The sequence below is a fragment of the Drosophila eugracilis genome, unplaced genomic scaffold, assembly GCF_018153835.1.
Source record: "Drosophila eugracilis isolate 14026-0451.02 unplaced genomic scaffold, ASM1815383v1 contig_2159, whole genome shotgun sequence".
Taxonomy (NCBI): Eukaryota; Metazoa; Arthropoda; class Insecta; order Diptera; family Drosophilidae; genus Drosophila; species Drosophila eugracilis.
Genome location: NW_024573043.1, coordinates 612807 through 640023, shown reverse-complemented (window position 1 = coordinate 640023; position 27217 = coordinate 612807). Strand labels below are relative to the sequence as shown.

The 27217-nt window shown below is 44.2% G+C and overlaps 1 protein-coding gene across 1 annotated transcript; it reads left to right on the top strand.

The window, feature by feature from the left end:
* The first annotated feature begins 553 nt into the window (after positions 1–553).
* LOC108115986 (ankyrin repeat domain-containing protein 50) lies at positions 554–26797 on the top strand. Its single transcript, XM_017227646.2, has 6 exons — positions 554–1371; positions 19575–25155; positions 25237–25547; positions 25608–25791; positions 25852–26107; positions 26179–26797. The coding sequence occupies exons 2-6, from the start codon at positions 19737–19739 to the stop codon at positions 26360–26362; spliced, it is 6354 nt and encodes a 2117-aa protein (XP_017083135.2). The 5' UTR covers positions 554–1371; positions 19575–19736; the 3' UTR covers positions 26363–26797.
* The last annotated feature ends 420 nt before the right edge of the window (positions 26798–27217 follow it).

Here is a 27217-nt window from a genome sequence, read left to right as displayed (position 1 = left end):
TTTTTGTTGTTAAAAGTTTAATAAAAATGTCATTAAACATATTAAATATTTTTAAAAAATAACGATCCACATCGCCAACACTGTTGGTTTATAACCCCGTTAAATAAACAGGTGGCAACGCTGGTCTTGACATAAGAAAGACACCCTCCATTTTTATGGACAGAAATTTACAAAATATAAGAAGTGTAGCAAATAAATACGTTTATCTCTATTTTTAATTTATGTATTATAAGTAGCATAATTAAAAAGCTATCACCAAAAGAGCAAAAAATTTATAAGACTTCTTAAATCGATCCTATTGGAAAGTTGTAGTATACATTTGACAACACTTTTGATTTATCTTTCGCCCGCGTTGGCGCTTGTGCAATCCAGTTAACAGAAATGTTATCAAATGTTGAGAGGGATGAATATAAGAGAGCCCTATCCAAGAGAGAGAGAGGGAGATAAACGAAACCACGCAGAATAGAGATGATATGATTTCGATATTCCGGAAACATCGATAAAAAGACATTCGACATCGATTCTTGGCCAGCTCTACGTCAGAAAAATTCAATGTTTTTTTTAATTTCGCTGAAAACGGACGTGTTGTCGGAGACCATGGGAAATACAATTTTGTTCTTAATTAATTAGTTTTGACCCGAAATCGCGTGCAGTTCGTCAGACGGTAATTCTTCGTTCGATTTTTACAGCCGCAGGTCGTCTAATATCCAGAACTGCTAGAAAATGCGGCTGGGCCGCAGAAAAAATTAAGAAAAATAAATCGCGTCTAGTGTCGGACGCGTAAAAATACGTTTTAAAAAAGTGGAAGTTGGAAACCTTGCCCCACAAGGATCTGAAAGTAAAACAAGAAGAGATATCCTGGCCCACGCAGGATAGCTGTGTGAAGCAAACGAGTGGTTAAGAAGGAGGGGGCAGCTGAAGCAAAAACAGGATAACAAGACGGAGAAGAAGAAGAAGAAGCAGAAGGCGGTGCCGCATCTGCCGCAGTCAAAACACAAGAGGAAATGCAACAAAAGCGAGATAAAAGTGCATTCAGCTCAGGGAAATGTGAAATGTGAACGATGTTGCAACGTCGCGCTGCTTGCATTGCCAAGTAAAAGCAGAAGCAAAGTAAAAGCAGAATAAAAGCAAATTCAGAACAAACAAAATACACAAAGTGTGTGAGCGAGAGCGAAAGAGAGAGAGAGAGAGGGAGTGTTTGGTGTATCTGTGTTTGGTGCGTTCATCCATTCGCGTGTGTGTGTGTGTGTGTCGACAACAAATTATCGTTTAATTTCCTTCGATTTTGCACAAACAACAAGCAGCGAGAGAGAAAGGGGATGTCCTTTCCACCACCACCACCCCCTAAGGTCATAGGTTACAAGCCAGGAGGTAAGTAAACCAGAATATGAAATCTTTATCAAACATATACACCTAACAAAACGATGAGTTGACCTCGCCGTAAGTCGCGTAGGAAACGAATGCCAAATTTAACCAAAATAAAAAAACACGTTTGCCAACGCCAGCAGCCGCAGCAACAACACCAACAACAACCCATGTCCAATTAAAGTTGCAGTAGGGAAAAAAAGAGCTGAAAAAAAACCGGCATGCCGGCTGCTGCAATTCAGAGCTGCTCAAAGTTAAACGAGCCAAGTAACAGCGGAAACAACAATAACTACAGTGGAACTTCTAAAAGGGCAAACTAGCAGACAGTTTATGTTAAAATAGATTTTTTCTTTGCAACCTCCGACTAAACTGCAGCTTCTTACCTTAAACTTCTTATTGATTAGTTTCAAAATGTTCCGTGCAAAGCAGTTTTTTATTATTTAATCCATATTTTAGTATTTTGAGGAAGTACAACTGTATAAAGGGTACATAAATCGCGTGAGTGTTTGTGCACCTCTGTGGGTGTGTGTGTGTATGGTTTGTTAGCAATAGTACACCAACTCGTGGCGTACTTTAAATATTTCACCTAACTACACAGTGAATTCTGCTCGACTTGCGGTTTTTTCTGCGCCGCCAACTTTTGAAATGAAAATAATCATAATCAAGGGGTTGGGAGCAGAGGGTTAGGCTCTCAACAATGCCACACCCACTCGAATCCCCCAGCACTTTTCCCTTACTATAATGCTAGCTTTTTTTCATGGAAAAGCCAGAATGTATGAATGAGTTAATCAGAGAGCGGAGGCAAAGCGTCAAAAGGCAACAGTCAGCAGACGCATCGTCTGCCCAGCTCTCTGGTTGCCATCGCCATACCCGTCACCATCTCACCATCATCAACAAACAACAAACAAAACGGCAAAAAACAATTGCACTAAAGTTTCACTAGAATCTGCAATGAATCAGAAGGAAAAACCAGAAAAAGGGGCAACACGAAAAGTGCCTGTTGGAAACTTTATACCCTTCTCAGTAAGAATAGTGATGTAATGAAATACTTTTATAAAACATACCTTTAGGACAAAAATTTAGGATCTTTTTATTAAAACAAAACCAATTTTGGCACCAATTTATTCACGTTTTGTAATCTTTAAGTTAAAAGATTCAATTAGATTTCTAAGACATAAACTAATTAAAAACCTCAAAGAGAAAGTATCTACTGTAACAAGTTAGAAACTGGTACTACTATACTCTGTCACCAGGCATCTGCCATGAGAATTAACTATTACATCAAATCAGAACCATATCACAGCTAAATCACCCAATCGTTTTGGAGTGTATCAAATGCCATGACAAAGATCCCGACGATGAGTCTGCTATAAATTGCAATGGCATTCTGCGCTTAACGGGTTTTTTGTTTGCTACATTTTTCGACATTTGCGCCATTGACGTAATTGTCAGACCCGGCCCAGACACACTACTCAACTGAGTCAACTGAACCGTCAGTCTGACACCGCCACTCCAGAGTTCCCGGCTGTTTGGCTCCTCCATTTGCCGTTTTCATACCCATTTCCATTTCCATGTCCAACTCGCTCCCGTCTGCCTTTTTCAAGCTCAAGAGCAAAGTCGGCTTTGCCTTGGTCTTTTCATGAATTTGCATTTGCGGTCGCCGGGAAAATACTCGTATTTTCAGCGGGTATTTTTCATAATTTTCTGCTCGCGCTCTCCGATTTTTCCAGCACATTTTTTCCTTTCGGCCTGGTGGCCCACGGTTCGTTGCACTTTTGTCAAGCTTTTGCCAAAGTTTTCGGCTGAATTTTCGTGTTGTTGTCGGAATCGCACAAAAGTAATGAATGGTCTGATAAATTCTGGATGCCTAGTAAACCCAACAGACCAAACAGCACAACAGAACTGAGAACCGCTCACTGCCAATTTGGGCGGACCACGGGCAATTAAAATTTAATTTGCCCAAAACCTCGAGGTATAGCAAGCACATAAACCGCAGTATTAAAATTTAACAGCACAGCAGGTCCTGCGGCCAAATTGCCTACTGGCTTTGGCCACTTTAGAGCCCAACACTTTATAACCCAAACCCAACTCCGCCGCCCCGAGCACAAATTAATTGAATTGAGACACATTTTCGAGTGGCCGCAAAAAAGAGAAATTATTTCGGGAACGATTCTTGTGGGCGGCTGGCACATCAAATACATTTATAATTTTATTAGGAGAGTTTTTTTCCATTCGCCGGAATGACAGGCAAATGAAAGGTCCTTGGCAGTTAATGTTTCGAATTCACGCACTGCATGATAGACGCAAAAGGTACACTGAAAACAATTCTTACTTACGTAAAGGTGAAATTAAATAAGTAAACTAATGGCACATCTAATGTGGGTTTAGCTTATATCATACGTATAGTGCTTTATGTAAAATCATTCACGTGGAATAAACAATCAATACATAAATATTTTTCTGGGTTTAGGGCAAACAAGGGCTGAGTCATCCGCATTCTAAGAGAGATGAGCTGAGGAGTGCGAAGCGCCTCTTAGGACTGGTCATAAAACATTTTCTGTACGACCGTCGCGCAACCTTGTAGCAGAGTGTATTGTTTATGTGTCGACAACACGCTGCGGTTCCCGAAATACCAGCTCTGTCCTCAGATCTTGGCCCACTGTGCGGGTGTGTGCTAATGACGCCGCACTTAACCCATGTTACCCGAAAATAGGCGTGTCCAATGTCGCCCGGCAGGTAGTCGTCGGGTCAAAGTAGATGGCGATTTTTATGAGCACTTGACAACTCTATAAACACAGAACGCTTATCACCCCAAGAACACCTCCTCGACCCTCGGTCTCCCTTTCTCCCTTTCTACATCTCTCTTTTCGTGTTCCACACAGACTAACACTTGATCCGCAATTTTCACACGGCTTTAATGTTCGGTTTTATGGCTGATATGCCAGTTAGATAGCTTTAAGCCCGACTCGAGTCGAGTCGAGTCTCCAGACATTGGCCCCTACCCAAACAAGGGCCAAGAGAAATATGGCAAAATGAAAGCATTGCCAAAGAAAAACCTCACTGAGAGATGAAAAACTTACGGACGAACTTTTCGCTTTGGGGCGAGGAGCAGCAGACTGGCAGGCTGTTCCAACTCAAACCGAAGATGTTGTGTAGGTTTTTGTGTGTTTCTGTCCCTTCTCGAGATCTCCAAGTTGCATGTTGTCAAAATTGCTTTGACGTTTTATTAGTTTCCAACTGGCCCCCGAGCAGCCGCACTCTAACAAACCGACAACATCATCATCATCGTCATCATCATTGTCGTCATCCCGGCATGGCAAACGTTGAAGAAGAAAAAAACAGAAAATCGACAGAAAATTTACATAAGAAACGTTGAAGGATGCTCCACGGGCCGGGCACACTTCACTCTAGCCGGCGCTAAAAATAACAAAAAAACAAACTCCCAATGCGCTGACCAAAGCGAAATGAATACTCTCTAGTAAAAAGCAATGCGACTCCGTCTCCGAACACATTCGAAAATAGTTTGCGGCATGTCAAAAAGCCAGTGACCGCATTAAATTTTCCTCTCCGGCAAACGTATTTCTTTTTGGAACACTTCCAGGGGACCAGCGGAAAGCCGCATAACCAGGCGGCCGTTGAATTTGATCGGCCAGCCGGCCAACCAGCCAGCTGAGACCCCAGAGATTTACGTTCTCATCCAGCATCTTTTACACTTTTTGTTTTTGGGGGAAGAACGATTCGTGAACTCGCGTGCAGTTTGTTTTCCCAGGGAATTAGATTGGTCACTGATTAATCACACGAAATGAGAATTTATTGAGGAAATCAAACGATCAAAAAGGCGTCTGAGAATTAAACGGATTGTAAAAGATGCTAAAATTAGCCAATTACAACAACGTGCTTAATTATCTCTCTTTGGTGGATCTGGGGTGCAGCGAAAAAAAATTTGTCACTCAACTTTATTTTTATGACTTTTTCTAATGCCCGTTCTTATTAAATATCAAAATATGTTGGGGTAAGTTATCAAAAAAAAATTAAAAATCCGTTCTTTATAAAGACATAATGATTTCCTTCGATTTTCCTTTCCTGCTAAAAATGAAGTAAAGGGCATATAATCTTCGACTCTTTAGAGGAAAATACATTTCTATAGACCAAATGGAGCACACGGCGCAACTCCCAAAAATGAGATTTGTGAACACGGCTATTTTTGTGAACGTTGCAACCGGGCATAGAAAAATCGGGGAAAAAAGCCCATGACAAATAGTTCAAAGGCCCAACTCGTTGAGAGATATTTTTTCCGGCGTCAAGTGTGTGTAGTTTGTTATTTTTAGCACAAATGCTGGACGACGCACCCAAGAGGCAGAGATACTGCACATGACGGAGGGAATAATTAATTCATTGCATTGGCCAAACTGTTTTTGGTCGGCCCGGTTCAGCTCCGGCTCACTGCACTTCACCTCACCTTTGAAATGGGTCAGCAATTGTAAAGCCGGCAGGCGGTTTCCTGCCTTTTGTTTGACGATCATGATTATGACGATGACGACGACGACGCCCATGTTGTTGCGTCACACTCTCCATACCACGCCCATAATGTAATTTGCCCTTTTGGCCTTTGCTCTAGAATCAGATAAATTTGGTTATTGCGTTTTATTGGCGTGTTAAATTGTTGCAACTTGCAGCCTATGTGTCTATCGATTGTCTGCCCCACAGGCCCAACTCATTAAGTGAAATTGCCATAAAGACAAGCGTCTTGTCTTGGAGTTTCCCCCCTCAGTATTTGCCCATGTGCCGTCTTTGCCTTTTGTAATTCAACTGATTATGAGATTGTTGACTTGTGTGCGCCTTCTCTTCCTGTGCGTGGTGTTTGTGGATAATGGGGAAAGTGCTGGGGCTCATATATATATATATATATATATATATACCATATACAATGGGAGTCAGAGTAATAGCAGTACAAAGTTTAAAATGTTTTTTTTTTAACTCTTAAAAAGTTTTAGTTTTCCAATGGGTCAGAAAATGTAATTTAGTAGTGTGCTTCCAAAGGAGTTTTTGATTCTTAACTACCCTCTGCTATTCATCACAGTTTCTGTAATACACATTTACAGAGGTTAAAGATGAGAATCTTAACTATAAACTTAACTTACTAACTAACTCAACCTTACATTTCTATTTTATTTCAAAATTAGAAAAAAAAGAGTATCTCAACCACCAACTTAATTAATATTTATTCAATATTTTTTATTAGATTTTTAAAGGCCCGCAAGTCATTTTTCGAAATAATTATGTTTTAGGGATCTAGAGTTTTAATCCTATTGTTTTGTCGGCAGTTGTTAGTACTAGGGCATGAGCACTTTTACGCAGCTCCTCTTGTTATTGTGCTTTATTTACATTCCGCTTTGGCGCAGCTCTTCGCCATGGTCAATGGCCGATCCGCTGCATAAAGTGAGTTCTGAATCGGAGGCTATGGGATATAGAATATGGGATGAGCGGCATGGGGCATGTAGCATGGGGCAAGGGCGGCCATGATGACGAGCTGTATTATGATATAATCTGCGGTTGCCCAGCGACTAGAATAACATTTCTTCTAAGACTTCCCTGCTGCTGCGCGTGGTGGCAGGCAGCTCCATCATTTGTTCTGGGATCCCCAAAGCCCCAAACCACTCACCATATCCACACATTGCAGCTTTGTCAGCTGCCAACAGCAATGGCTAAATTAAAAAAAGGGGTAAGGGGTAAGATAGAAAAAAGAAAAAAAGGAAATGTAGAGAGGGCCTCCGCCGCCAAGTGCCGTTCAGTTTAACTAACGGCCTGTCAAATGGGAGTGGTGTTGGGTATTCAGTTAGTTTTCCATTTGCTCAAAAGACGAATGCAAACAAATATACTCTACTCGCATATGCAGCATGGCAACACAAAGGCGGAATACTCCTAAAAATTAAACTGGCACGACGGATGGAATGGGCAGACCTTGCAGGTCCTTTTAAGCAGCAGCGCACCATAATTTACATAACACTCACTTGCACTTAGTGCCTGACCTAAATTTGACAGCCACCTGCTAACGAAGCTTGTGCTGCCAGAAAGGAAATTCCATGGGGCCCTTTGTGAGGTGGAAAAGATGGCTGGAGGGTGGGGTTGCCTCCGGGAAAATCCAGAGATCGCGGGCTGTAATTAACTGCGGGGAGAGGAAGGAACAGGGGAGGAGCTACCGCAAAGGTCAGGGATTTCGTGTCTGCCTCAAAAGGCGTGAGGTGAAAGCGAAAATGCTCGTAATGCGGGTCTATTTAGAGCTTTAGCTAAATATTCATAAATTCAGCTATTTGCTTAATTCGTTTTGGGCCAGGACTAGGCAGTAGTGAAAAGCCATTAGGGCACTTTAACTGCCTAATGGTAGGTGATTCATAATTTGTTATGTGTTTTGTCTGCGAATAGTAAAACTTTTACAAACATCATTTATTATGATCAGTAATTGAGCCTTTCACCCGGAGAAAAACGAAAACTTTCAAATTTCTGTTTTATTCGAAATTACAAATAATTTTTATTAAATTTAAAATAATAACTTTCAATCATGTATATTTCATGGAAAGTCTCATTCACTTTTGGTTTTAATTTAAATTTATTACTTGTCTGGGAGGACACCAACAGAAAATGATTTTAGCTTTAGTGCTGCAGGCGTTGCAAGTCACTTTTATGGTTCTCTGCCCCGAGTGGAAGTTAAGAACCAAATGGTTTTTGATTTTAAAGAGGTGTTGCCGTTTAATGGCTTACATTGTCCCACAGTTCCCTCCTCGTTCCTTTGTGTCCATCATCGATAGCCGATTGCAAAGACTTGTGCAACATGCAGCAAACATTTATCATCGATGGCAGAGCTCAAATGGCACGTTCCGATGGGCGCCCAGGCAATTTACGCAATGGAAAGTGTTGCCATCTATGTGTGGGTGGTCTCACCCACTCACCCAATCCCCCTTCTACATACCCCCATGGCAGCAACTCTTGACTAAGCATCTGATGTGTCCGACTTGCTATCTCTTGGATTTCCATTTAGCTTTATTGTATAGCAGCGACATTTTCAATTTCTATAGACGGGGAAGGCCTGATTAATGAATGAATACGCAAGTCAAGTGACAGAGATGTTGTTTAATTTACGGCTCCAGTCGCTGAATGTTTAAGTACAACAAACAAGGAAACAAGGGGAAATGTTGACAATAAACCGGAGAAATCCTTACGTAAACAGCCGCTCGCTGACTCATTCGGTTAAAATGCTCCGCCTCTTTATTGCATATTAAAAATGTAACTTACAGTGGAGCTGTTATTAGGAAGGAGTGAAAAGGAGTGAGGAGGAAAAGCGGGTCCGTCAACCCTGTGCAGTTTTTGCAAAACCTCCATTGTGTGGACTAAAAGTTTAGAGAGCTGGAACAATTCCCAACCCCGGTTGCATTAGCCGAGCTGCCACTTTAGTTTGCCGATTGGCATTGTAATGGCCTTTCACTGCTCGAGTTGGCCGACAAGTGGCCGAAACTTTTGCCAGCCTGACCCATATACGTCTGCCAGTTCCAGGAGGCCATTTTAATTGCTTTGTTTTATTGCCATTGCCCCAATGAAGTTGCTTTGCTCTGTTCATTACCTAGACACCGTATCCTGACCGCAGGATATACCAGCAATCACCATTAATATCCAGATGTAACTTAGGTATAGTACGTATCCAAGTGCTTAAACTTTGAATTGTGCAATCTGTGCCAAGAAAAATCGCACAAGCACGAAACACATTTTGCACTACGCTAATTCCAAAGCAAACAAAATACGCAAATTGTTTACTCATTACTTTTCGTTTGGGCCTTTTTATTTATATTTTTTTCCCTCGGCAGAAGTGAGGCAATCGAAGCTCATAGTTAAATGCCTGTAATCTATAAATAAGTATAGCCAGACACCGCACAATTATGGCAATAAATATATCAACGTTAATGTATGCGATTTGGGACCAACTGTTAATTAGCACTCCCTGCCCCAAAATGCCAAAAGCGGCAGAGACAAACCGACAAATGAAGCGTGGTAAAAAGCTAGAAAAGCCAAATGAAGCGTGAACAACGAGAGCGGCACAATCTGGCCAAAAAAGAGTGCCATGAATGAATGAATGGCTCTGTGCGAATTTTTTCCGGGGCAACTACGGTTGTCTGGCCACGCCCCCAACGGCGCCAGTTTGTTGTTTACCAGGGGCTTTACGTGCATTACCCATATGTACCCGTAATCGTCCATGGGACCGTGGACTTTAGCCACAATGCCGGAAAATGCCAATGACTGCGACGCCACCTCGAACGAACACTTGGGGGACTAATTGTTTGTGGCAAGTGGCTTCTCATCACTGTTTTTGTTGGCTAAAACCCAAAGCCGAAACCGATAAGCCGAAAGCTTTGAATAAGTTTGTTGAGAACTTACTTAAGAATCGACCAAGAACAATGGGCCAATCAGTAGGGAAAACTTTTCATTGTTCTCGTCATAATCTCATTTGACATTTCTCTCTCTTTTTTGTTGACTCAACGTGGAAGCATTCCTCATCGCTTACTCCACTTCTATTTGCGCTTATCTGTTCCGTTGGGTTTCGTCATTATTCGAAGAGCTGCGTTTCCGTTGCAAGCCAAACACTTAACTGGAAATTTAATTATGAGAATATTAGCACCGCATTTTGGCTCTAACCACACCCCGTTTCGCCACAGAGTGGATGCAATTAAATGCAGCGCTTTTGGCAATGGACATCCAAATCAGCAAATTGCCGCAGCGCCAATCGAAACCATTTAATTGGACATGGTTTCGGGTATTTGCGGTGGTGTCTATGGCTATGTCTGCCAGTTTCTCGGCACGGATTTAGCGTTAATTCTGTTTGCCAACGCATTAACATGCAGCTAGCAACGGACAACGATCGCGTTACGCATACGCCACGTGTGCAGCAAACCATGTTCGGATTCGCCAATTACCCATGCACTTCCCAACCGCACAAAGTGTCAGCATAAATAATTGACTGACAGACGAGAGACAACGACGAGAGTCGTCAGTCTCCTCTGGTTAGCTCTTTGTGATGCTAATGCACATCTTATCGGGTTGACATAGTTAAGTCAACTAACTGGCCAACTCTGACGGTAGGCGGAAATTCGATTGTAATTATTAGCAGTTTTTTAGCAGCAAACAAGTTTATTTACAAGCGTGTCTCCCCGCAGGCTTTTCATTATTCACAAACCGAAAGAGAGCAACAAACTCGTTTGCGGCTTTAACAATTCAGATTGCAGTTAGCCAGCTATCGCCCACTGATTTGCAACCAGAAAAAAGAGTCTGCTTTTATGGCCAAATTGAAATGACAAATAAACAGATTTAAACTGCAGATAACCGGCCAATGGGCAATGCTTCAAAAATATGACGCACAACAGGGCGTATGTATAATGCATTTTCTTTATTTATTTACTGGTGTATGTACCAGTATATATATGGAAGCAATGCAACAATTAATAATATACTGTGGTTTCTTTTTGTACTTCGTATAGATAAAGCTATTCGAGGCAAGCGGTGGAGATTAATTACAGCACTTTAAATACCCCAGTTTTTATTTAAACGACGGATCAAATATTTTTCTCGAAAGCTTATTAGTTCGCCGTGCCAATTGAACCCACCAAGCAGCCAACCCACCCACACAGGCGCCACTCGGCACTCTCAATTGCATTTAGTGCCACCGCAAAGAGTCAACTGCTCTTAATTGCGAAATAATTGACTTTATTTTTAGTTTATTACTCGATTTTCTTTAATTTTCCCGGAGTGTTTCATGGTTTTCATTTTTGCCATTCGTTGAGTGTTTCAATTAAATTAAATGAAAAACTTTTGCGGCAAATTGAAAATTTGCATCGGGCAAACAAAAGCAGAAAAGAATCTCAACTGCCGACTGCCCGGCGCGCTCTGAGTTGCGGTCACAAGCCGCAAAAGCATTTAACCCACATTCGCCAACGACACGAAAAACAACTGCAAGCCACCGTTGAGACTTCATTTTGTATTATGCAAAGTGCTGGCCAGCAGCTCTGGCTTGGCCAAGACTGACTTTGGCCAAGAAGCCAGTGTAGTAGGCCTTAAAAAAAGTAGTTTTGAGGATAGCGGCCTACTGGTGACTTTGAGGAGACAGCTGCAAGTGCCACTGGCTAAACAGCATTTTAATTTGCACTTTACTCACATTAATTAGCCAAAAGCAATGAATAAGCACTGTCGGGCAAGTAGGGGGAAGAGGAAAAGGGGAAAAGAGGAAAAAGTCGGGATGAAAATGCAATTGTGGTAGGAAAACGAGTATGACCGGCAGTCGAAATGTGTATCAAGTGACCAATTGACGGACTTTGGAAGGGGCATTTGCATGGCTCCCACGGCTGTCGTTTCTTTGAAATAAATGGCCAGCGAGCGAAACCCTATAAAAAAGTAAAACTCTGAGGCCGAACAGTGGCAAAACATTGTTCATATGTCAGTTAAATTGTTCCCGACTGTTCAGCGATAACTGGAGGATACACGCAGAGGAAAAGTTGTTAAAAATAAATAAATAAATTAAATTAAATAAGTTGCAAGGTATAACCTCTGGGTTTGGAGTTTAACACCTACCTATTTGTTGAGAGTTTCCATTTAAAATTCTCATGAATCTCATGAACTCACATTCTGCTATTTCTCCTTCTTAGTAAATCAGCAATATTTTTCTTTCTGTACTTTATTTTCCCCCATGTTTACCCACTGTTTGGCGAGCGTTCCTTGTCCGCTTGAAATGTTTATCAAGTGCGACAACAACACGCGTGTCACATGGGATGCCATGACCATGCCCAACAATTCAGCTGCGTTTCTCTGACTGACACAATTCCTATTCCGATCTAAGCGTTTTGGATCCAGAACCAGAACAACAACCCAAACCCAGAGCACGTGCCCGTCCACATGCATTGCCATCAAAATATGTGCAGCAATAAATTAAATAAAATTTGCAATATGGAGAGTTAAATATGAGCGTTGTCAGCGTCGCATCCACTTTTTGCGTGGGGCAGAAACCGAGGGGTTGGGAGGCGTGGCGCTGCCGGCTGCATTTACATGCTAATGGAGGAGCGCTGTAATTTATGCGATCCGCTTTTGTTGTTATCGCGTATCGCGCTGGTACGGCGCTGCGAATTGAGCCGTGCCCAAGGTCGAAACTGTGTCAACTTCCGGAAAAACAAAAACTCCGGATTGGCGAACATAACGTCATGCCAACATGAGAGAGAAGAACTTTACTGCGTTTAAGCCCAATACATATTAGGGATCAGCCAATTAGCCAAAGTGGAATTATGCTTAAGCACCACTCAAGCACCGAAACATAATACTTAATCATCGTTCTATTAGCAAATAATTTTAAAATAATAGCACATTTACTTCCTTTTGTCTACACTAAAGGTAGAAAACTAGCACAGAATCTCTGCTTCATATCCAGACCATGTCGAAAACCTCAATCTACTTAAGCCTTTTCCTCTGCTCTTCCTGCATCCTGGTAATCCTCCTGGTCCTGGTCTGATTCAATTTACGCTTGACATGAAAACCAACAAAACATAATCTAAACTTGCCTGGCAAATTGAAAACTTCAACAGTAGAAGAGTTGGGGCCTTTTGTGTTGGACTCTACAGTGTTCTGTGGCGTGCGTTGCTCATTTGGGTGTTGTTGATTTTGATTAGCATCCCGTACACCTGATGAGGCTGCCACCTGCCTCCGGAATTAGCGTCATCCATCACGAAAGTTCACTTAGCTCATAAGTTGAGAAGACAGCGGAGGGAGAGCAGAGATGAAGCTGGAGATGGAGGCAGCTGGTTAACACATCGCTGGCCCAAATTGATGCCACGCTATGATTACATGCTTCATTAGGGCAATCATTTATAAGCACCCGCTTATGTGGGCACGAAATTCGGTTTATTGATTTTTTCCAATTAGGGCGGATATTTGTAGGTATCACTTTTGCTATATTCGAAGCTGAATGATTTGTTTAAAATATTTAATTGAATCACCTATTTGTGTACAGGTAATTATGCGTGGCATTCACTCTGCCTTTTAATCGACTAATTCGACTAACAAACTCTAATCACACATTTAAGCCTAATTCTGCTTGTTATTTAGCTCAATTAGCTTTACAGCATATGGCTAAATGGTTTTTGCCTAATAAATTTAAACAACAAGTGGCAGAGTATCTTGAGGCAATCAGTGTTACCAAACTGATGACACTCATCAAGTTATATAAGTGCTCCTTAGCTGACACTTGCTGTCTTTGTTCTAGGTTGAGGTTACTCGGACATAATCCAGCCAGGCAGCTCTCTTAGTGTCAAGTTTAGTTCCGCTGATGTGCGGTCTTGCACTTGACCAGCGGAAATTCTGCAATTAAGCGACAATAAGCTGACCCAAAGTGCACACGCACTACTCCCACGTTTTTCCCATTTTCTACGCGATTTTCTTTTCCCTTTGGACAAACTCAGTGGACAACGGCGACAACATGGGTAAATCAATGGCAAAACGAGGGTCATTTGTTACTGCATACTTAGAGGCGACTTGGTCCTTCTGCTCCCTACGGACTACCCTTTTGTAATCAGTAGGAACATTAATTAAACCTGAGCTTAGGATGCCAGACAACGACAACGACGTGTTCCAGCATTTCTCTTTAATTGAACTGAAGAGTCCTTGGTCTGGACATGGCCATGCTCTGGTGCTCCTCGGATCGAATTAATTCCATTTTCTTTGGCCAGCCCCGAAAAGCTACTTGGCAATGCCCTTTCATCCTTTCAGACACAGTCTGTCAGCTTTTCGTATTCAGTTCAATTAGATTGCAAGTCAAAGTAATGAAAGGCAACTGGGAGAACACAGTTTCCCTTAAAGTTTACACAAAAAGAGGCCATGAATTAAATGTTGTATTCATGCCTTGCAACACCACTACTTCATTTCCTTTTCCTTTCCTCTCGTTTCCCCTCCGTTCTTTTCCATTCGCAGCCCACAGCCACTCCTGCTCATTCATCAATAAACGGCGGAAAGGACAAGGTTGTAAAATGTCAGGCAGCTGTCAGGACAGCCGGGTCCTTCTGTCCCAGTTGCGTCTGCCTGTGTGTGTATTAATTTGATTAAATGTTACTCGCCACACACATGGAACATAACCCAAATCCAACAACTTTTTCAGACTTCTTTGGCAGGTTTCCCTTTGCCTTTGCACGGCAAAAAAAACGGCAACGAAATTAAGACTTTAAGGGACAAGTTTTTGTTTTTGCTGTAAATTCAACTTAATTACCCAACGTTGATCGTTGTACACTCTAAGAAATAGAAATTAATGCCAAATTATTTAGTTTTCAAGAAATATTTAACGATTTTGCTTTACTATTCTAAGTGAAGTTTTCGTTTTTTACCTTAAGCCCAAAAGAAAATGTTCTCAAAATAAATAGGAATCGAATTAGTCTCAAACTAGGTCGCCAGAATATCTAATTTTTCCAGTGTGTCTGATGACATTTACACAAGACGACCGAGCACGCAGTTATTGAAAGGCAAACACAGAAACAGGGCCCAAACCATGGAACGGAAACGGGGAAACAGGGCGCAATGGGCGGAATGGAGGCGGCGGAAATGCCAAAAGGCAAGTGCGTGAGCCTGCATTTTCCGGGCAGAGAGCAGCAGGCATCAAGGGGCGGAGTGTGAGAATGGGTGTAGTTCAGATGAAAAGGTGATATCGGGGGCATATAGTGTTTGTCAAAAAACGATGTCAATATGTTTGCTCAGAGCAAAACAGACAGCGAACAAGGCAGTTGACACAGATAAACCAGAGGAGAGTTGCCAGGGGCCAGCTTTTCAATATGTAGATACAATGCAGCTGCCTGATAACAGGGAAAACGAGTGGAAAACAAATGCGATTTCAGTCGTTAGAAATGCATGACTCGAATAATTCATATGGTTAGTGGATTTAATTGGTACACACTTTGTCTTAAAAACAATAACCAGACTTTGCCTTGGCCCGTTGCCATTTTGGGCACTAAAAACAGTCATTCCCAGCAGAAGAAAGCTGCTGGGCTAAAAGGAAAAGTGGGCGTTTTTCAGTTCATCATATAGCGCTCGGCAGAATTACTTTTCCGAGTAAGGGAATGTATCATAAGTTTGGAAATCGCGTAAAGCAAAGGCAGCGAAATGTCTGGCGTGCCATGGCTTGTGCCTTCTGTTCTTTTTTTTCGGCACTTAAGAACTCTTGCCTTTTCCCCCGAAATTGTGTTGAAAAATGCATGGCAGGAAGTTGGATTGGCAGGCCAAGGAGCGAAAGAGGGCAAGGATGCGGGCAATATTACACAGAAATCCCTGCCAAGAACGATGATGATGATGATGATGATGATGGCGACGGCAGGCTGTCAGGTTTAATGTGTGCCCTTATACAGAGCACAGGATATGCGCGCGCTGTTCCATTCTCATTTTCATATAGCCATAATGTCCTGTGAATGCATAAAATGCATTTACGGAGGCATGAAAAATTTAAGTTTAATTAAGCGTTCACCCCGAGGGCCCACGGACCATGGACATTGCATCCTGGCAGCTCTGTGACATCCTGTTCTCATTTGTGATGCCGCTGGTCCACCGGCATCGCCGTGCACACACCATTGTCCTTTCCGATGCCCGCATTGAATCCGCTTCCGGTGCAGCCGCAAATGTTGGAGAAGCGGAATTCCAAAAGCCATCCCACAGTCCAAAACACAATGCCATTGGTTTTGGGCACGTTCCAAGCTGCAAAGATCCAATCCACTGGGAGTCCTTAGTGCTTAGGAGGTGGGGAGTTCCACCTCCGCCTCCAGCGGCACTGTATTACAAAATTAAGCGCATCTGTAAGCGGAGCCCAGAGCATTCGTTTTGATTTCAGCGATTTTATTCTCTTCTTTCCTTGGTGGCATTCATTTTCCCCTTGGACTTGTCACCTGGAAAAACATCAGAGACGTAGAATAACCTATATATAAAAGTTAAGAACAGAATTTAGTATAAAATTTATTGGTTTATAAGTTATTATTGACTGGAAGAGCCTGGGATAAAGTTTATTTTTACAGATACAGAAGACCATTGATCATCATTTAGGGTGTTATCTTTCTGGTTAAACTTTTTTGCAGAGTATGCAGACTTTGAGCTCACTTTGCCCCTTTTTCCAGTCGTTTGTCATGGTTTTGCAGGCGAGGGAGCCTGAAAATCTGAAAATCGATACGGAAGTGCTCCTGAGTTTGCAAACTCTGGTTGCTGCCTCTAAGCTGCTTGTGCTGCTGTTTTTCACATGATTCTGCACGTACAGCGAATTTCGCCTGATTTTTTACCTTTTTCTCCGTTGCCGCTTGCTGCCTGCTTTTTCGCAAACAATTTGATCCAATATTTGATTTAGTATTTGCCCTCGCAATTGTCGCACTGATGAATCGTCGCAGCCACCTAGACATGCAATAAATATATGTTGCATCTAACTCCGTTTGCATACATTCATTTGCGCCTGCAAACTGTTTGCCATGCATGGAATATATTTTGTTTACGAAAAGTTATTGCCTGAATAATTGAGCGAGTCAACAAGTCAGAGAGTTATTATTTAAACATGAGCAACATAAAAAAAAGGAATTTAAATTTGCCAGCCAAAGAGTAAAATGCGAAACCAAAATATGTAAATACAAATTAATGGAGTACTTCCTGTCTGCATCCTTTTGAATGCCAGAATGGCAGGCGGTAAATGTAAATGTAAATGTGAATATAAATGTGAAGTGCATTAAACGCCCTGTCTGTGGGTGCAACATTTCAATTACGTCCCGAACCGACCACTGGCTTCCTTTTCTTCTTGGCTTTTTTGGGCGGGGCCAAGTATCTGAGCTGTTTTTCCAGGCGAAAAATTTCCATTTGCATTTTTTTGTGGGGCCCACGGCAGCAGGCAAAATATTCCCACGCCGCCATGGCTCAAGTTCACCCAGCTGCCAGCCACAAAGATATATATATATATATACTATTATATATATATATTCATGTTTAAAGCCCCAGATCCAGATGTCTGTCGAAAAGCATGCCCCATGTGGATTGCCGACTTGTGTGATTACTTCCAATGTGTTTGGGAGCAACAAATATATTTGCCCATTTAATTAAATCTCTTTTCCGCTATTTGTTTAACGTTTTCCTCTTGTTTCTAGACATTTACAATGTGCGAGCGATTGGGTGGAGAATTCCTAGCTGCTGAAATCATATGCAAAAATTGGATCAATTACAATGCGTGATTGGCTCTTTGCGTTTAATTAGCATAATTGCCTGAGGAACATCAATTAAACTTGGGAAACTACGAAAAAGAAGTGAGGGAGCTGTGTAAATGGCCAAGGAAACTTTATCGAGAGTTACACGGTCTGCCAGTTTGTCAAGTTTCGAAGGGAAAACTTATGCCGAGCTGTGGAAATTGCAATTAGCTGGGGGTGCTCCCCCTATTTTGCTTGCGAATTGCCTGCAACACGCACTCGTCTCGGAAAAGCCATTAAACTTGCATAATTAGCACATTTTCAGCGCTGTTTGAAATCTTTAAAATCGGATCGGAGGGCTGAAATCACAGACTTTGGTCATTTCCATTCCGTTTACAATGGCGAATCAATTTGGTCCCCATAAAAAAAGGGGAATCAAGTAAAACGTGCGATACTCGAATGTGGCAAAGTCAAATGCAACTTTGTACGTGCCGTATTGTTGTGGCCTTTAGTGGGTGGCGGTGGCTGTTGGGTGGTGAAAAACCGCGGTGGCACCCGGCAAACAGGGTTGAACAATGCGGGCATCCAACCAATAATTACGGTTAACCGGCCGCAGTGCCAAAAGCAGGAGGAAAAGCAAAAGCACTCACGTGCCATCGCGGTCAGGAAGTTGATGTGTCGCTGTCGCTGTCCCGGACGATTTCCATTTGACTTTACTGCTCCTCTTCCTGTTCCCTGTTCCCTGTTATCCTGTCTACCTGGACTATCCTGACTCTCGTTCAATCAATGGATTTTACAGCTGACTTGCCAACATTATGGTAATCCGTCGTCGGCGTCGTCGGTCCTTTCCTCACTGTCATTTTGGAAATGGTTTTCCCCTTTTGCAGCAGGCGTAAATCATTCATTTCACTTGGCCCGGATTTTTTTACGGCAAGAGTTTTGTGGCCTCGCCATCAGCGGACCAAGAGAACGTGCTGAATTTGCTCCATTTCTGGCTGAAAGTTGCACAACAAGCGTGCTGGGACGTATCATTAGTTACATTGCAAAAACCCCAACCCCGTCTCTGGGTCCCTAGACATGGACACACCGAGACTCAACGAGTAAATTGAAGTTTAAAATAAAAACTTTGTGGCATGAAGAACATTATTTACACAGAGCTGTGCCACCCACTAAGCCAGCCGGTCTCCTCCTAGTCATCCTCAACGACGCACATAAATGGCATATAAGCTTAGATATGGCAAAAGCCCCGAGAACAAAAGACTCTGCGCGTAAAGACAAGCGCAGGAAAAATGATGACAAGTATATGTATTTTTGTGTGCACAGCCAGTGGGTGTGTATGAGGATGAGGATGGCGATGGCGGTGGCGATGAGGTGAATGGCTGGGAGCTGGGAACTGGGAGGTAGGAGCTGGGCGGAGCTCGAGGAGGCAAGCTGCCAAAGGGTTAAAAATGTATAGAAATCAGGTCAATTGTTTGCAGGATGTTAAAAAAGTGAAGCCACTGGAAAACATGGCAGAAGAAAGTGCTAGTTAAGTTCAAGTAATGGCACATAAAAGCTAGAATGTAGAGGAGGAGAGAAAAAGGTAATTTCTGTTATCTTAAGGATAATGGAACTAACGAGGGGGAGATTACAAGGAAGAATCTATTTAAAGTAATTTTATTTTGGAAAATACCATTAGTAATAATCTTAATGAAGGAAACTACTTTTATGTCTAGATTATAAAGATAATGTTTTGGGATTGTAAACTTAACAGCATCATTGCCTTCATTTAAAAGATTAGAATACAAGAGCATATGCAATCGAATCTGTGATAACTCATTAAAATTTACAATCAAATTAAAATGCAATTTACTAAACTGCCCAACGAGTTACCCAACATCCAGTGATCTCTCCATAAAATGCAATTAAACCATTTGGCATTCGCTGCCTACGATTAGTTTTGAGAGTTGCCAGCATATTAAAGTGATAAAACTAAACCCATTTCCCCTGTCTTCTCTTTTGCAGTCAACCGAGCGGCTTAAGTGAAAGGCAGAGGCACACAGAGCAAAAAGCCAACGAACCCGCTTCTGGGAGCAGACAGTCGGCAAACGGATTACGCACATCCTGCAGAGGAGCTCTCTGTAGCTGAAAACCAGCCATCAGCTAGCAGCTAGCAGCCAAGCCACAATGTCTAAGCACACGGACAACGATAATCTGCGCAATGACATCTACGAAAATCTGCCCTGTCAGGCGATGTACAACGATTCGGTGCGCAAGATGCAGCAGCAGAAATCATCCACGCCGACAGCCAACAGTAACCCCAATGCCAACTCCATTGGGAATTGCAACTCCACGCCGGCGATTAACAAGAACCATCCGCCGCCTGTGACCAACATGCCCAAGGAGATGTTGTATGCGACACCTCTGAGGAAATCTGATCGCTACAAGAGTGGAGAAAGGAGTCGCCACGCGGCTACAGGAAATCCGGAGACGAAGCTGTCAAACTATCGGGACTCGAATCGATTGGCCAGCGCTCGCAACGGAAATCCAGTGCAGATCACTGATCTAGACGCGGATGAGGATGACGGCCAGGGCGATGGTGTGGATGGCTGTGCTTCTACCAGTGCTTTGGTAGGTGGCTCCAAATATAGCAATCAGCCACCTAGTGGCACGGCCAACCAGCATCTCGAAGATCGACGTATCCTCAATTTCCTTAAGGACACTACACAACTTCAGAAGAAACTCGAGATCACCGGACGCGACTGTCCCAATGCCAGTTTTTCGAATTTGGCACGCGAGGAACATTTCGCCAACTTGGTGCAGCAGAATTTTCCGCAGGATGTGGCTCATCATTTGAATGGTGAAACCAACGGTGGATCCGCACCAGAAGAAGATGGTCACGAAGCCGCTGGAGGACCAAAACCTCAACCAGCTGAGGATACGGATGGGAACCTAGAGGCTCTTATGCAACGAAAGGTGTCCCCGGATAAGGAAGTCAATGGTTTGGTTCACAGTGGTGGCCTGGAGCCCAACAATCGAATTGTGAGCACCGTTTACATCCATCGAGAATGGGTGCTTAAGAAGATTGCCCTGTGCTTGGAACAGCGAACTGCGGGCAAGAAGCCAGTACCAGTGGCTTTGGGAGCAGCATCCTCCAGTTATGTATCAGCCAGGGCCAAGGCGGCGGCTATATCCAGCTCCAGTTATAATGGCTGTTTGGTGCTGGGCTCAAATGGATCCGGAAAGACCTCCATCTGTCAGGCCATCATGAAGGGCAACTCTGGAACCAAGGGAATACTCAACCGTAAGTTGCTGGCCTGCTACCTCATCGAATCCCAGAATCCGGAGTGTCATAGTCTTTCGCTGTTCATGCGAAAGATTGTACTGCAGCTGCTCAGCCATGCATCGTTGATTAGCCGGGATGAAAGCCAGCGGATCATCGATGAAGGCTTCTCCTTCTTGCGCGAAGAGGCCCAACAGCAGGAGTTCAAACTGGACGAGGCCATGAACAACATAAGCCTGAGTGAGAATGCCGAGGAGTTGCTGATCGAGGAGCTTAAGAGGGGAGCCAGCGAGTGCGACACCAAAGAGCTGGATAACTTTCAGGCACAGCGCACTTCCACTGTTAACAAGGCAACTAGGACTAGCCTAACGCGACAGCAATCGGAGCCGGCTCCATTGCAAATCGACGATGCAGTGAATCCGGACGATAAGACTGGCAGCAACTATGGTACACATCCACCAAAGCGCGCCTCCCGAGAGAGAGGTGATGTAGAGCAGGACAAAGACGTGGGCAACGAAAAGGAGCAAAAACAAGCTCAGGAACCAAAAGAGCCTGCCAAGACGAGTCCTGCGAAAAGCAAGTCAAAGATCCCCGTTAAACGGGGTCGTTCCGGCAGCGGTGTTCTCTCTCCATCAAAGCTAGCCACCATCAGCAATGGTGTCCAGTCGATTCAGCAGGGTGGTGGCGAGGATATAGCTGATCTCAATACTGACCAAGAAAAGCACGAAATCGAAGCGGCCATCAAGGATGATAAGGTGGAAGAACCACAAACCAACAACGAAGACACAGAGGAAGATAAGCCTGAGGCGGATAAGGAGCTAAATGACATACTAAAAGAGGAGTTGGATAAATCCTGCCAGGAAGTCAAGGAGGAGGAACCCAAAGAGGAGGGAAATGCTGCTGATTCCAGTACTGAACCTCTTATTGATTTTACAGAGACGAAGGTTAATGGCAAAGGGGAGGAACCACAGCAAGCTCCACCAGTGCCAGGTGAGAAGCCCAGGATGAGCACCAATACCCTACCTCCACCTCTGCCCAAAACGAAGAGCTGTCGCACCATCATAGCTGATGGCTATTACGAGCTGCTGCTCTCCAATCCGGAGATCCTCGAGTGCCTCAGTGTAGACAACATCGAAAAGAATCCAGATGAATGCTTTAAGAAGGCTTTTCTCTTTCCTCTGCTGGAACTGACTCCTCCGAAGACGGCTTTACTCCTGCTGATTGATTCCATTGACGAGAACTACATCAATGAGGGAAACCTCATCTCCACTTTAAAGGGAGGAAGGGGTACGGCAACCAACCACAAGAGTCGCAATGTAGCTGAGCTGCTCTCGAATCACATCCACCTGTTTCCCAAGTGGCTCTTCCTGGTGTGCACCACCAAGAAGCAGACCAAGCAGATCACCAAGATGTTCACTGGCTTCAAAAAGATCACCCTAGACGATCTACGGAAATCCCACGTGGTCAAGGACGTTCAGGAGTACATCATCAACCGACTGAACTCTGACTTTAAGGACAGCATCATGCTGACCAAGGAGATTATCGAGTCACTTCATCAGCTCTACATCAAGTCGAATGGATGCATTCTCTATCTGGAGAAGGTTCTTCATGGCATCAAGGACAACTTTTTCAGTTTCCGGGAAATCAAGCTGATCCCCTGCACTCTGAACGGCCTGTACTTGTACATTTGCCAGAAGTCCTTCAACAAGAAGCAGTACATGAAGATTCGACCTCTATTAAATGTCCTGTTAGCCTCCTCCGGCTACGTGGACAAGCTCTTTCTTTTCAACTGCCTACGCACACACAACTACACAATCGATTGCCAGGAGTTCGAGAAGCGACTTCAACTGATGCGCAACATCCTGGCCTACGACTCCAATGCACAGCGCCTAAAGATCTTCCACAACTCATTTGCCGATTGGTTGGTAGACGTGAAGTTCGCGACCAAGAAGTTTATCTGTGACGTGAATGAGGGCCATGTGATGATCTCCATGTACTACCTACTAGTTGCGGACACTCTCTGCGCGAATACAGTTCGAAAGTTTGCTTACCATCTCATTCGATCGGGAGAATACCTGACCAGCCGGCACGTAGATCTGGATCTTATCCTGATGCTGTTGGAATCGCGGCTCAATTTGAGTGACTGTTTCTACACGAACCAGATGAACTGCTGTGCCCAGTGCGAACATGATTTTAAGTATGACGGCAACTTCCTACCCAAGACGCGAGCAATGTTGGAGCGCTTCTTGGCCAGCGAGCTGAGCGAACCTTTTGCCCAGTTCCTCTGCGATTTCTTCAAGCCTAGCCTACCCACGGACGCCAAGATGCTGAAGCTACTCATTGAGACGGGAATCAACAATGCCGAATCCCAGAATTCCTGCGAATCATCGCTTATGTCACCGGAACTCTCAGAGAAATCTCAAAATATTGACTTTGAGCTGGCCGATCTCCTTTTATCTAGCGAGAAGAGCTGCCTGATGGAGACTCAAAGGGCTGGAAGTCCCTCGGAACACAGTGAGCCGCCGGCTGAGAGCCAGGATGAGAATGCTTCGAGTACCCTGCACCAGCTTTCCGATTCCCATCACATTGAGCTGCACAAAGGCAAGGCTCTGATCCACATACTGGCTAATGATGGTAATCATCAGCTGCTGGAGAGGGCGCTCAACGCCTGCAAGAGTCCCATCGATCTGGAGATTGAGGATTACAATGGCCAGACGGCCTTGAATATTGCCGCGCGAAATGGTCACCTTGAGGTGGTGAAACTACTGCTCAGTTTCTCCCAGCCCTGTAACGATGGCACTGGTAGGATGAAGCGAGTGGATGTGAACCATGCCGATCGCGATGGCTGGACTCCCTTGAGGTCCGCTTCCTGGGGTGGTCACAGCGAGGTGGTGCGCCTGCTTATAGCTCAACCAGCTTGTAAAATTGATCTTGCGGATAAGGAGGGGCGTACAGCTTTAAGAGCCGCTGCCTGGAGTGGTCACGAGGACATCCTAAAGCTATTGATCGAGTCGGGTGCAGATGTCAACTCTGTGGATCGTCAGGGTCGCACTTCTCTAATTGCCGCCTCGTACATGCGACACTATGATATAGTGGAGATTCTTCTGGAAAATGGTGCTAATGTCAATCACTTGGATCTGGATGGACGCAGTGCTCTGTGTGTGGCCGCCCTGTGTGGATCCTCTGGATATAGTAAGGTTATATCTACGCTGTTGGATCATGGCGCCAATACGGATCAACTTGACAACGATGGCATGTCACCACTGCTGGTCAGTTCCTTTGAGGGGAACGCCGAAGTGTGCGAGCTGCTCTTGGAGAATGCCGCGGATCCGGATCTGGCTGATTTCATGGGACGAACTCCCCTTTGGGCAGCTTGTACGGCTGGACACGCCACTGTGGTCAAGTTGCTGCTGTTCTGGGGCTGTGGCATCGATTGCATGGACTCAGAAGGACGTACAGTGCTAAGTATTGGCGCAGCCCAGGGAAATGTGGAAACGGTAAGGCAACTGCTCGATCGTGGATTGGATGAAACGCATCGGGACAATGCCGGATGGACACCACTGCACTATGCTGCTTTTGAGGGTTTCCACGAGGTGTGCCTGCAACTGCTGGAATCGGGAGCTAAGATCGACGAGTGCGACAACGAGGGAAAGACCGCTTTGCATCTGGCAGCTCAGGAGGGACGTCTTCATTGCGTCCAAGCTCTGCTTGACATCCACTCTAGTTTCGTCGATCAGAAGGCTCACGATGGAAAGACAGCTTTCCGACTCTCTTGTTTGGAGGGGCACATGGACACCGTGGAGTTCCTGCTGAAGTTCTGCTGCGATGTGAACTCCAAGGACGCTGACTCACGCACCACCCTTTACATCCTGGCGCTGGAGAACAAACTTGAGATTGTCAAGTACCTGCTGGACATGACCAACGTGGACGTTAACATTCCGGACAGCGAAGGCCGCACAGCCCTACATGTGGCCGCCTGGCAGGGTCATGCCGATATGGTCAAGACCTTGATCGAGGCGGGAGCGGATGTGAACTCTATGGACCTGGAGGCTAGAACGCCACTACACTCTTGCGCCTGGCAAGGCAACCACGACGTAATGAACATCCTGCTGTACTACGGAGCATTGGCAGATCACGCCTGCAAGCAGGGAGCCACTGCTCTGGGCATCTCAGCACAGGAGGGTCACGAAAAGTGCGTGATTGCCCTTCTCCAGTTCGGAGCCAATCCGTACAAGTCGGATCATTGCGGACGCACGCCCATCAAACTGGCGGCCAAGTCGAGTCGCACCAGCATCTTAAAGATCTTCGAGAGCTACACCAAAAGTAAGAGTCCACCACGCAGAAGAAGCCTCTTGCTCTGTTACTAATGCTTTCCCTTTTGTCCTTTCCTTAATCCTCATCTAGATGAAGCTAGCAATCCCAACGAACCCAAGTTCCATGCACATGCCAGCATGCTGAGATCTCCGGATCAGCCGCCGGCTCTGCCACTTCACCAGAACCTGGCCCCCTATCCAGCACATGCGTCTGCATCTTCGGTCTGTTCGGCGGCCACCACGGCTACAGTGCACAATGGCAGCCACCTGCACGTCCTCAATGCCTCCAGTTCCACGCACAGCTCGAACAACTTCTATCAGAACACCATGCAGTCAGATACGAGCAGTTTGCACAAGCGCAAGAGCGTCATCTCTAGTCAATCCACGGGCAGCAGCAATGATGTGAGTATCCTTAGAATTTAACCCTGTAATCCGATCATTTATCCTTTGTAATTCCCACAGCAAGCGCCGCTTACCTTCACTCAGCAATTGCAGCGACAAAGCAAACTGAGCTCACGCAACAATCTGATGGTTAACTCGAAGCACGCTTCCAGCTCGGGAGCAGCAGGACACAAAAACAATGGTGGAGGAGGAGGCGCCCAACGGCACTCCCAGGTTCTTCCCGATCTCAGCGAGCATCAACTTGGTAGGTCCAACACTATTTTAATACTCGAATTCCAAGCTAACTTAAATTGACTTCAAATAGCATCTAACATGACCAACGAGGCGGACATGTACGATATGGAATGCATGTCACCGCTATATGCCACACCCCCACACTCGCCCAGCAGCGAGTTGAGTTCGCCCGGACAACTTCCGGGACTGAATGCCTTCGTGGACGATGAGAGGGCCGGAACTAGCACTGGCGGAGGAGCCAAGCTCCCAGATAATCATTTCGCACGGGACACGCACATGCGTATTATTCTGGGCAACCTCAAGGAAAACCAGCCCAGCTCCTCGAGGTAAGTAAAACTTTTAAAAAGATTATAAGGAATCAAGTAATTTATTGATTTTTACGATTTCCCACCAACAGCAAGAGCAAGCGCAGCGGAGTATCCAGCAATCCGGCTATGCGGCTTATCCGTAGTCGCTTCGATGCCGCCTCCCAGTTAATCAGACGCACCAACAACATACTCTCCTCCAGTAGCAATCAGGGCTCCTCCAGCATTGGCGTCAAGTCGGGCACCTTCCAGTGGCGTAAGGAGAGTCAAATGTAAATGCCAGCGCGGAGATTACATTACTTCCCTGAAAACTCACTTCTCTTACACACCCACTTACATACTCAGTCTTTGAAGCATTACTTATTTGAGTTTATATACCTTTGTACTTCTGAGAAAGTATTTGTTTTTTGTGATAGTTTCAATTTTAGTAAACTTTTTAATACGTATATTCTGATTTAACTAAATATATTTAGGCATACCACCCATACGAAGTAGTTTAAGGCGTGAGCCAAGTATTAAGCTAAAATCCCATATATAGAATACTTCATTACATTTTTGGCATGCAAATCGTAGCAATTATTCTTCAATATAGCGAAAAATCTAACGAAATTTAAATAGAACACGACACGAATGTATATTTAAGAGAGCTCAGACCACAGCACTGTTCTCAGTCTTATTTTTAAAGTATTTATTAAATCACCTTGCATAAGACAGAGCAATGGCTTATAATTTAAATATAATATAATTTATGCTGGTACAGGGCTTCCCAAACAAAGGGATCCAGTTCTGAAGGCCATACTACTCCCAGGCGCATTTACTCGTATTGGCAAGCAACGGCTATAGAAATGTAGTTAATTTATACGAAATACTTTTACAATTAATTGCAAACACTGTTTATGTCAATTCATTTAAATGCAGTTCCCCAAAGTACCAAAAACCCATTATCCTTTTCCATTACGTGCTTTTCACGGCATAAGAAGATCCAAGAGATACGAAATATGTGTATTATATTGCTCGCACCTAAAACTCAAAGCGGTCCGTTCCTGTACCTTAACACTTGTCACTAATTTTATGTAACCCTTAAGCCGGACAAACCAATCAAATACACAACCGAAGCATTAATGAAATATT

Coding starts and splice junctions, on each gene's coding strand:
- LOC108115986 (XM_017227646.2), top strand. CDS start 19,737: ATGTCTAAGCACACGGACAACGATAATCTGCGCAATGACATCTACGAA. Junction 25,156..25,236: donor CTTCGAGAGCTACACCAAAA/GTAAGAGTCCAC, acceptor ATCCTCATCTAG/ATGAAGCTAGCAATCCCAAC. Junction 25,792..25,851: donor TCTCAGCGAGCATCAACTTG/GTAGGTCCAACA, acceptor GACTTCAAATAG/CATCTAACATGACCAACGAG.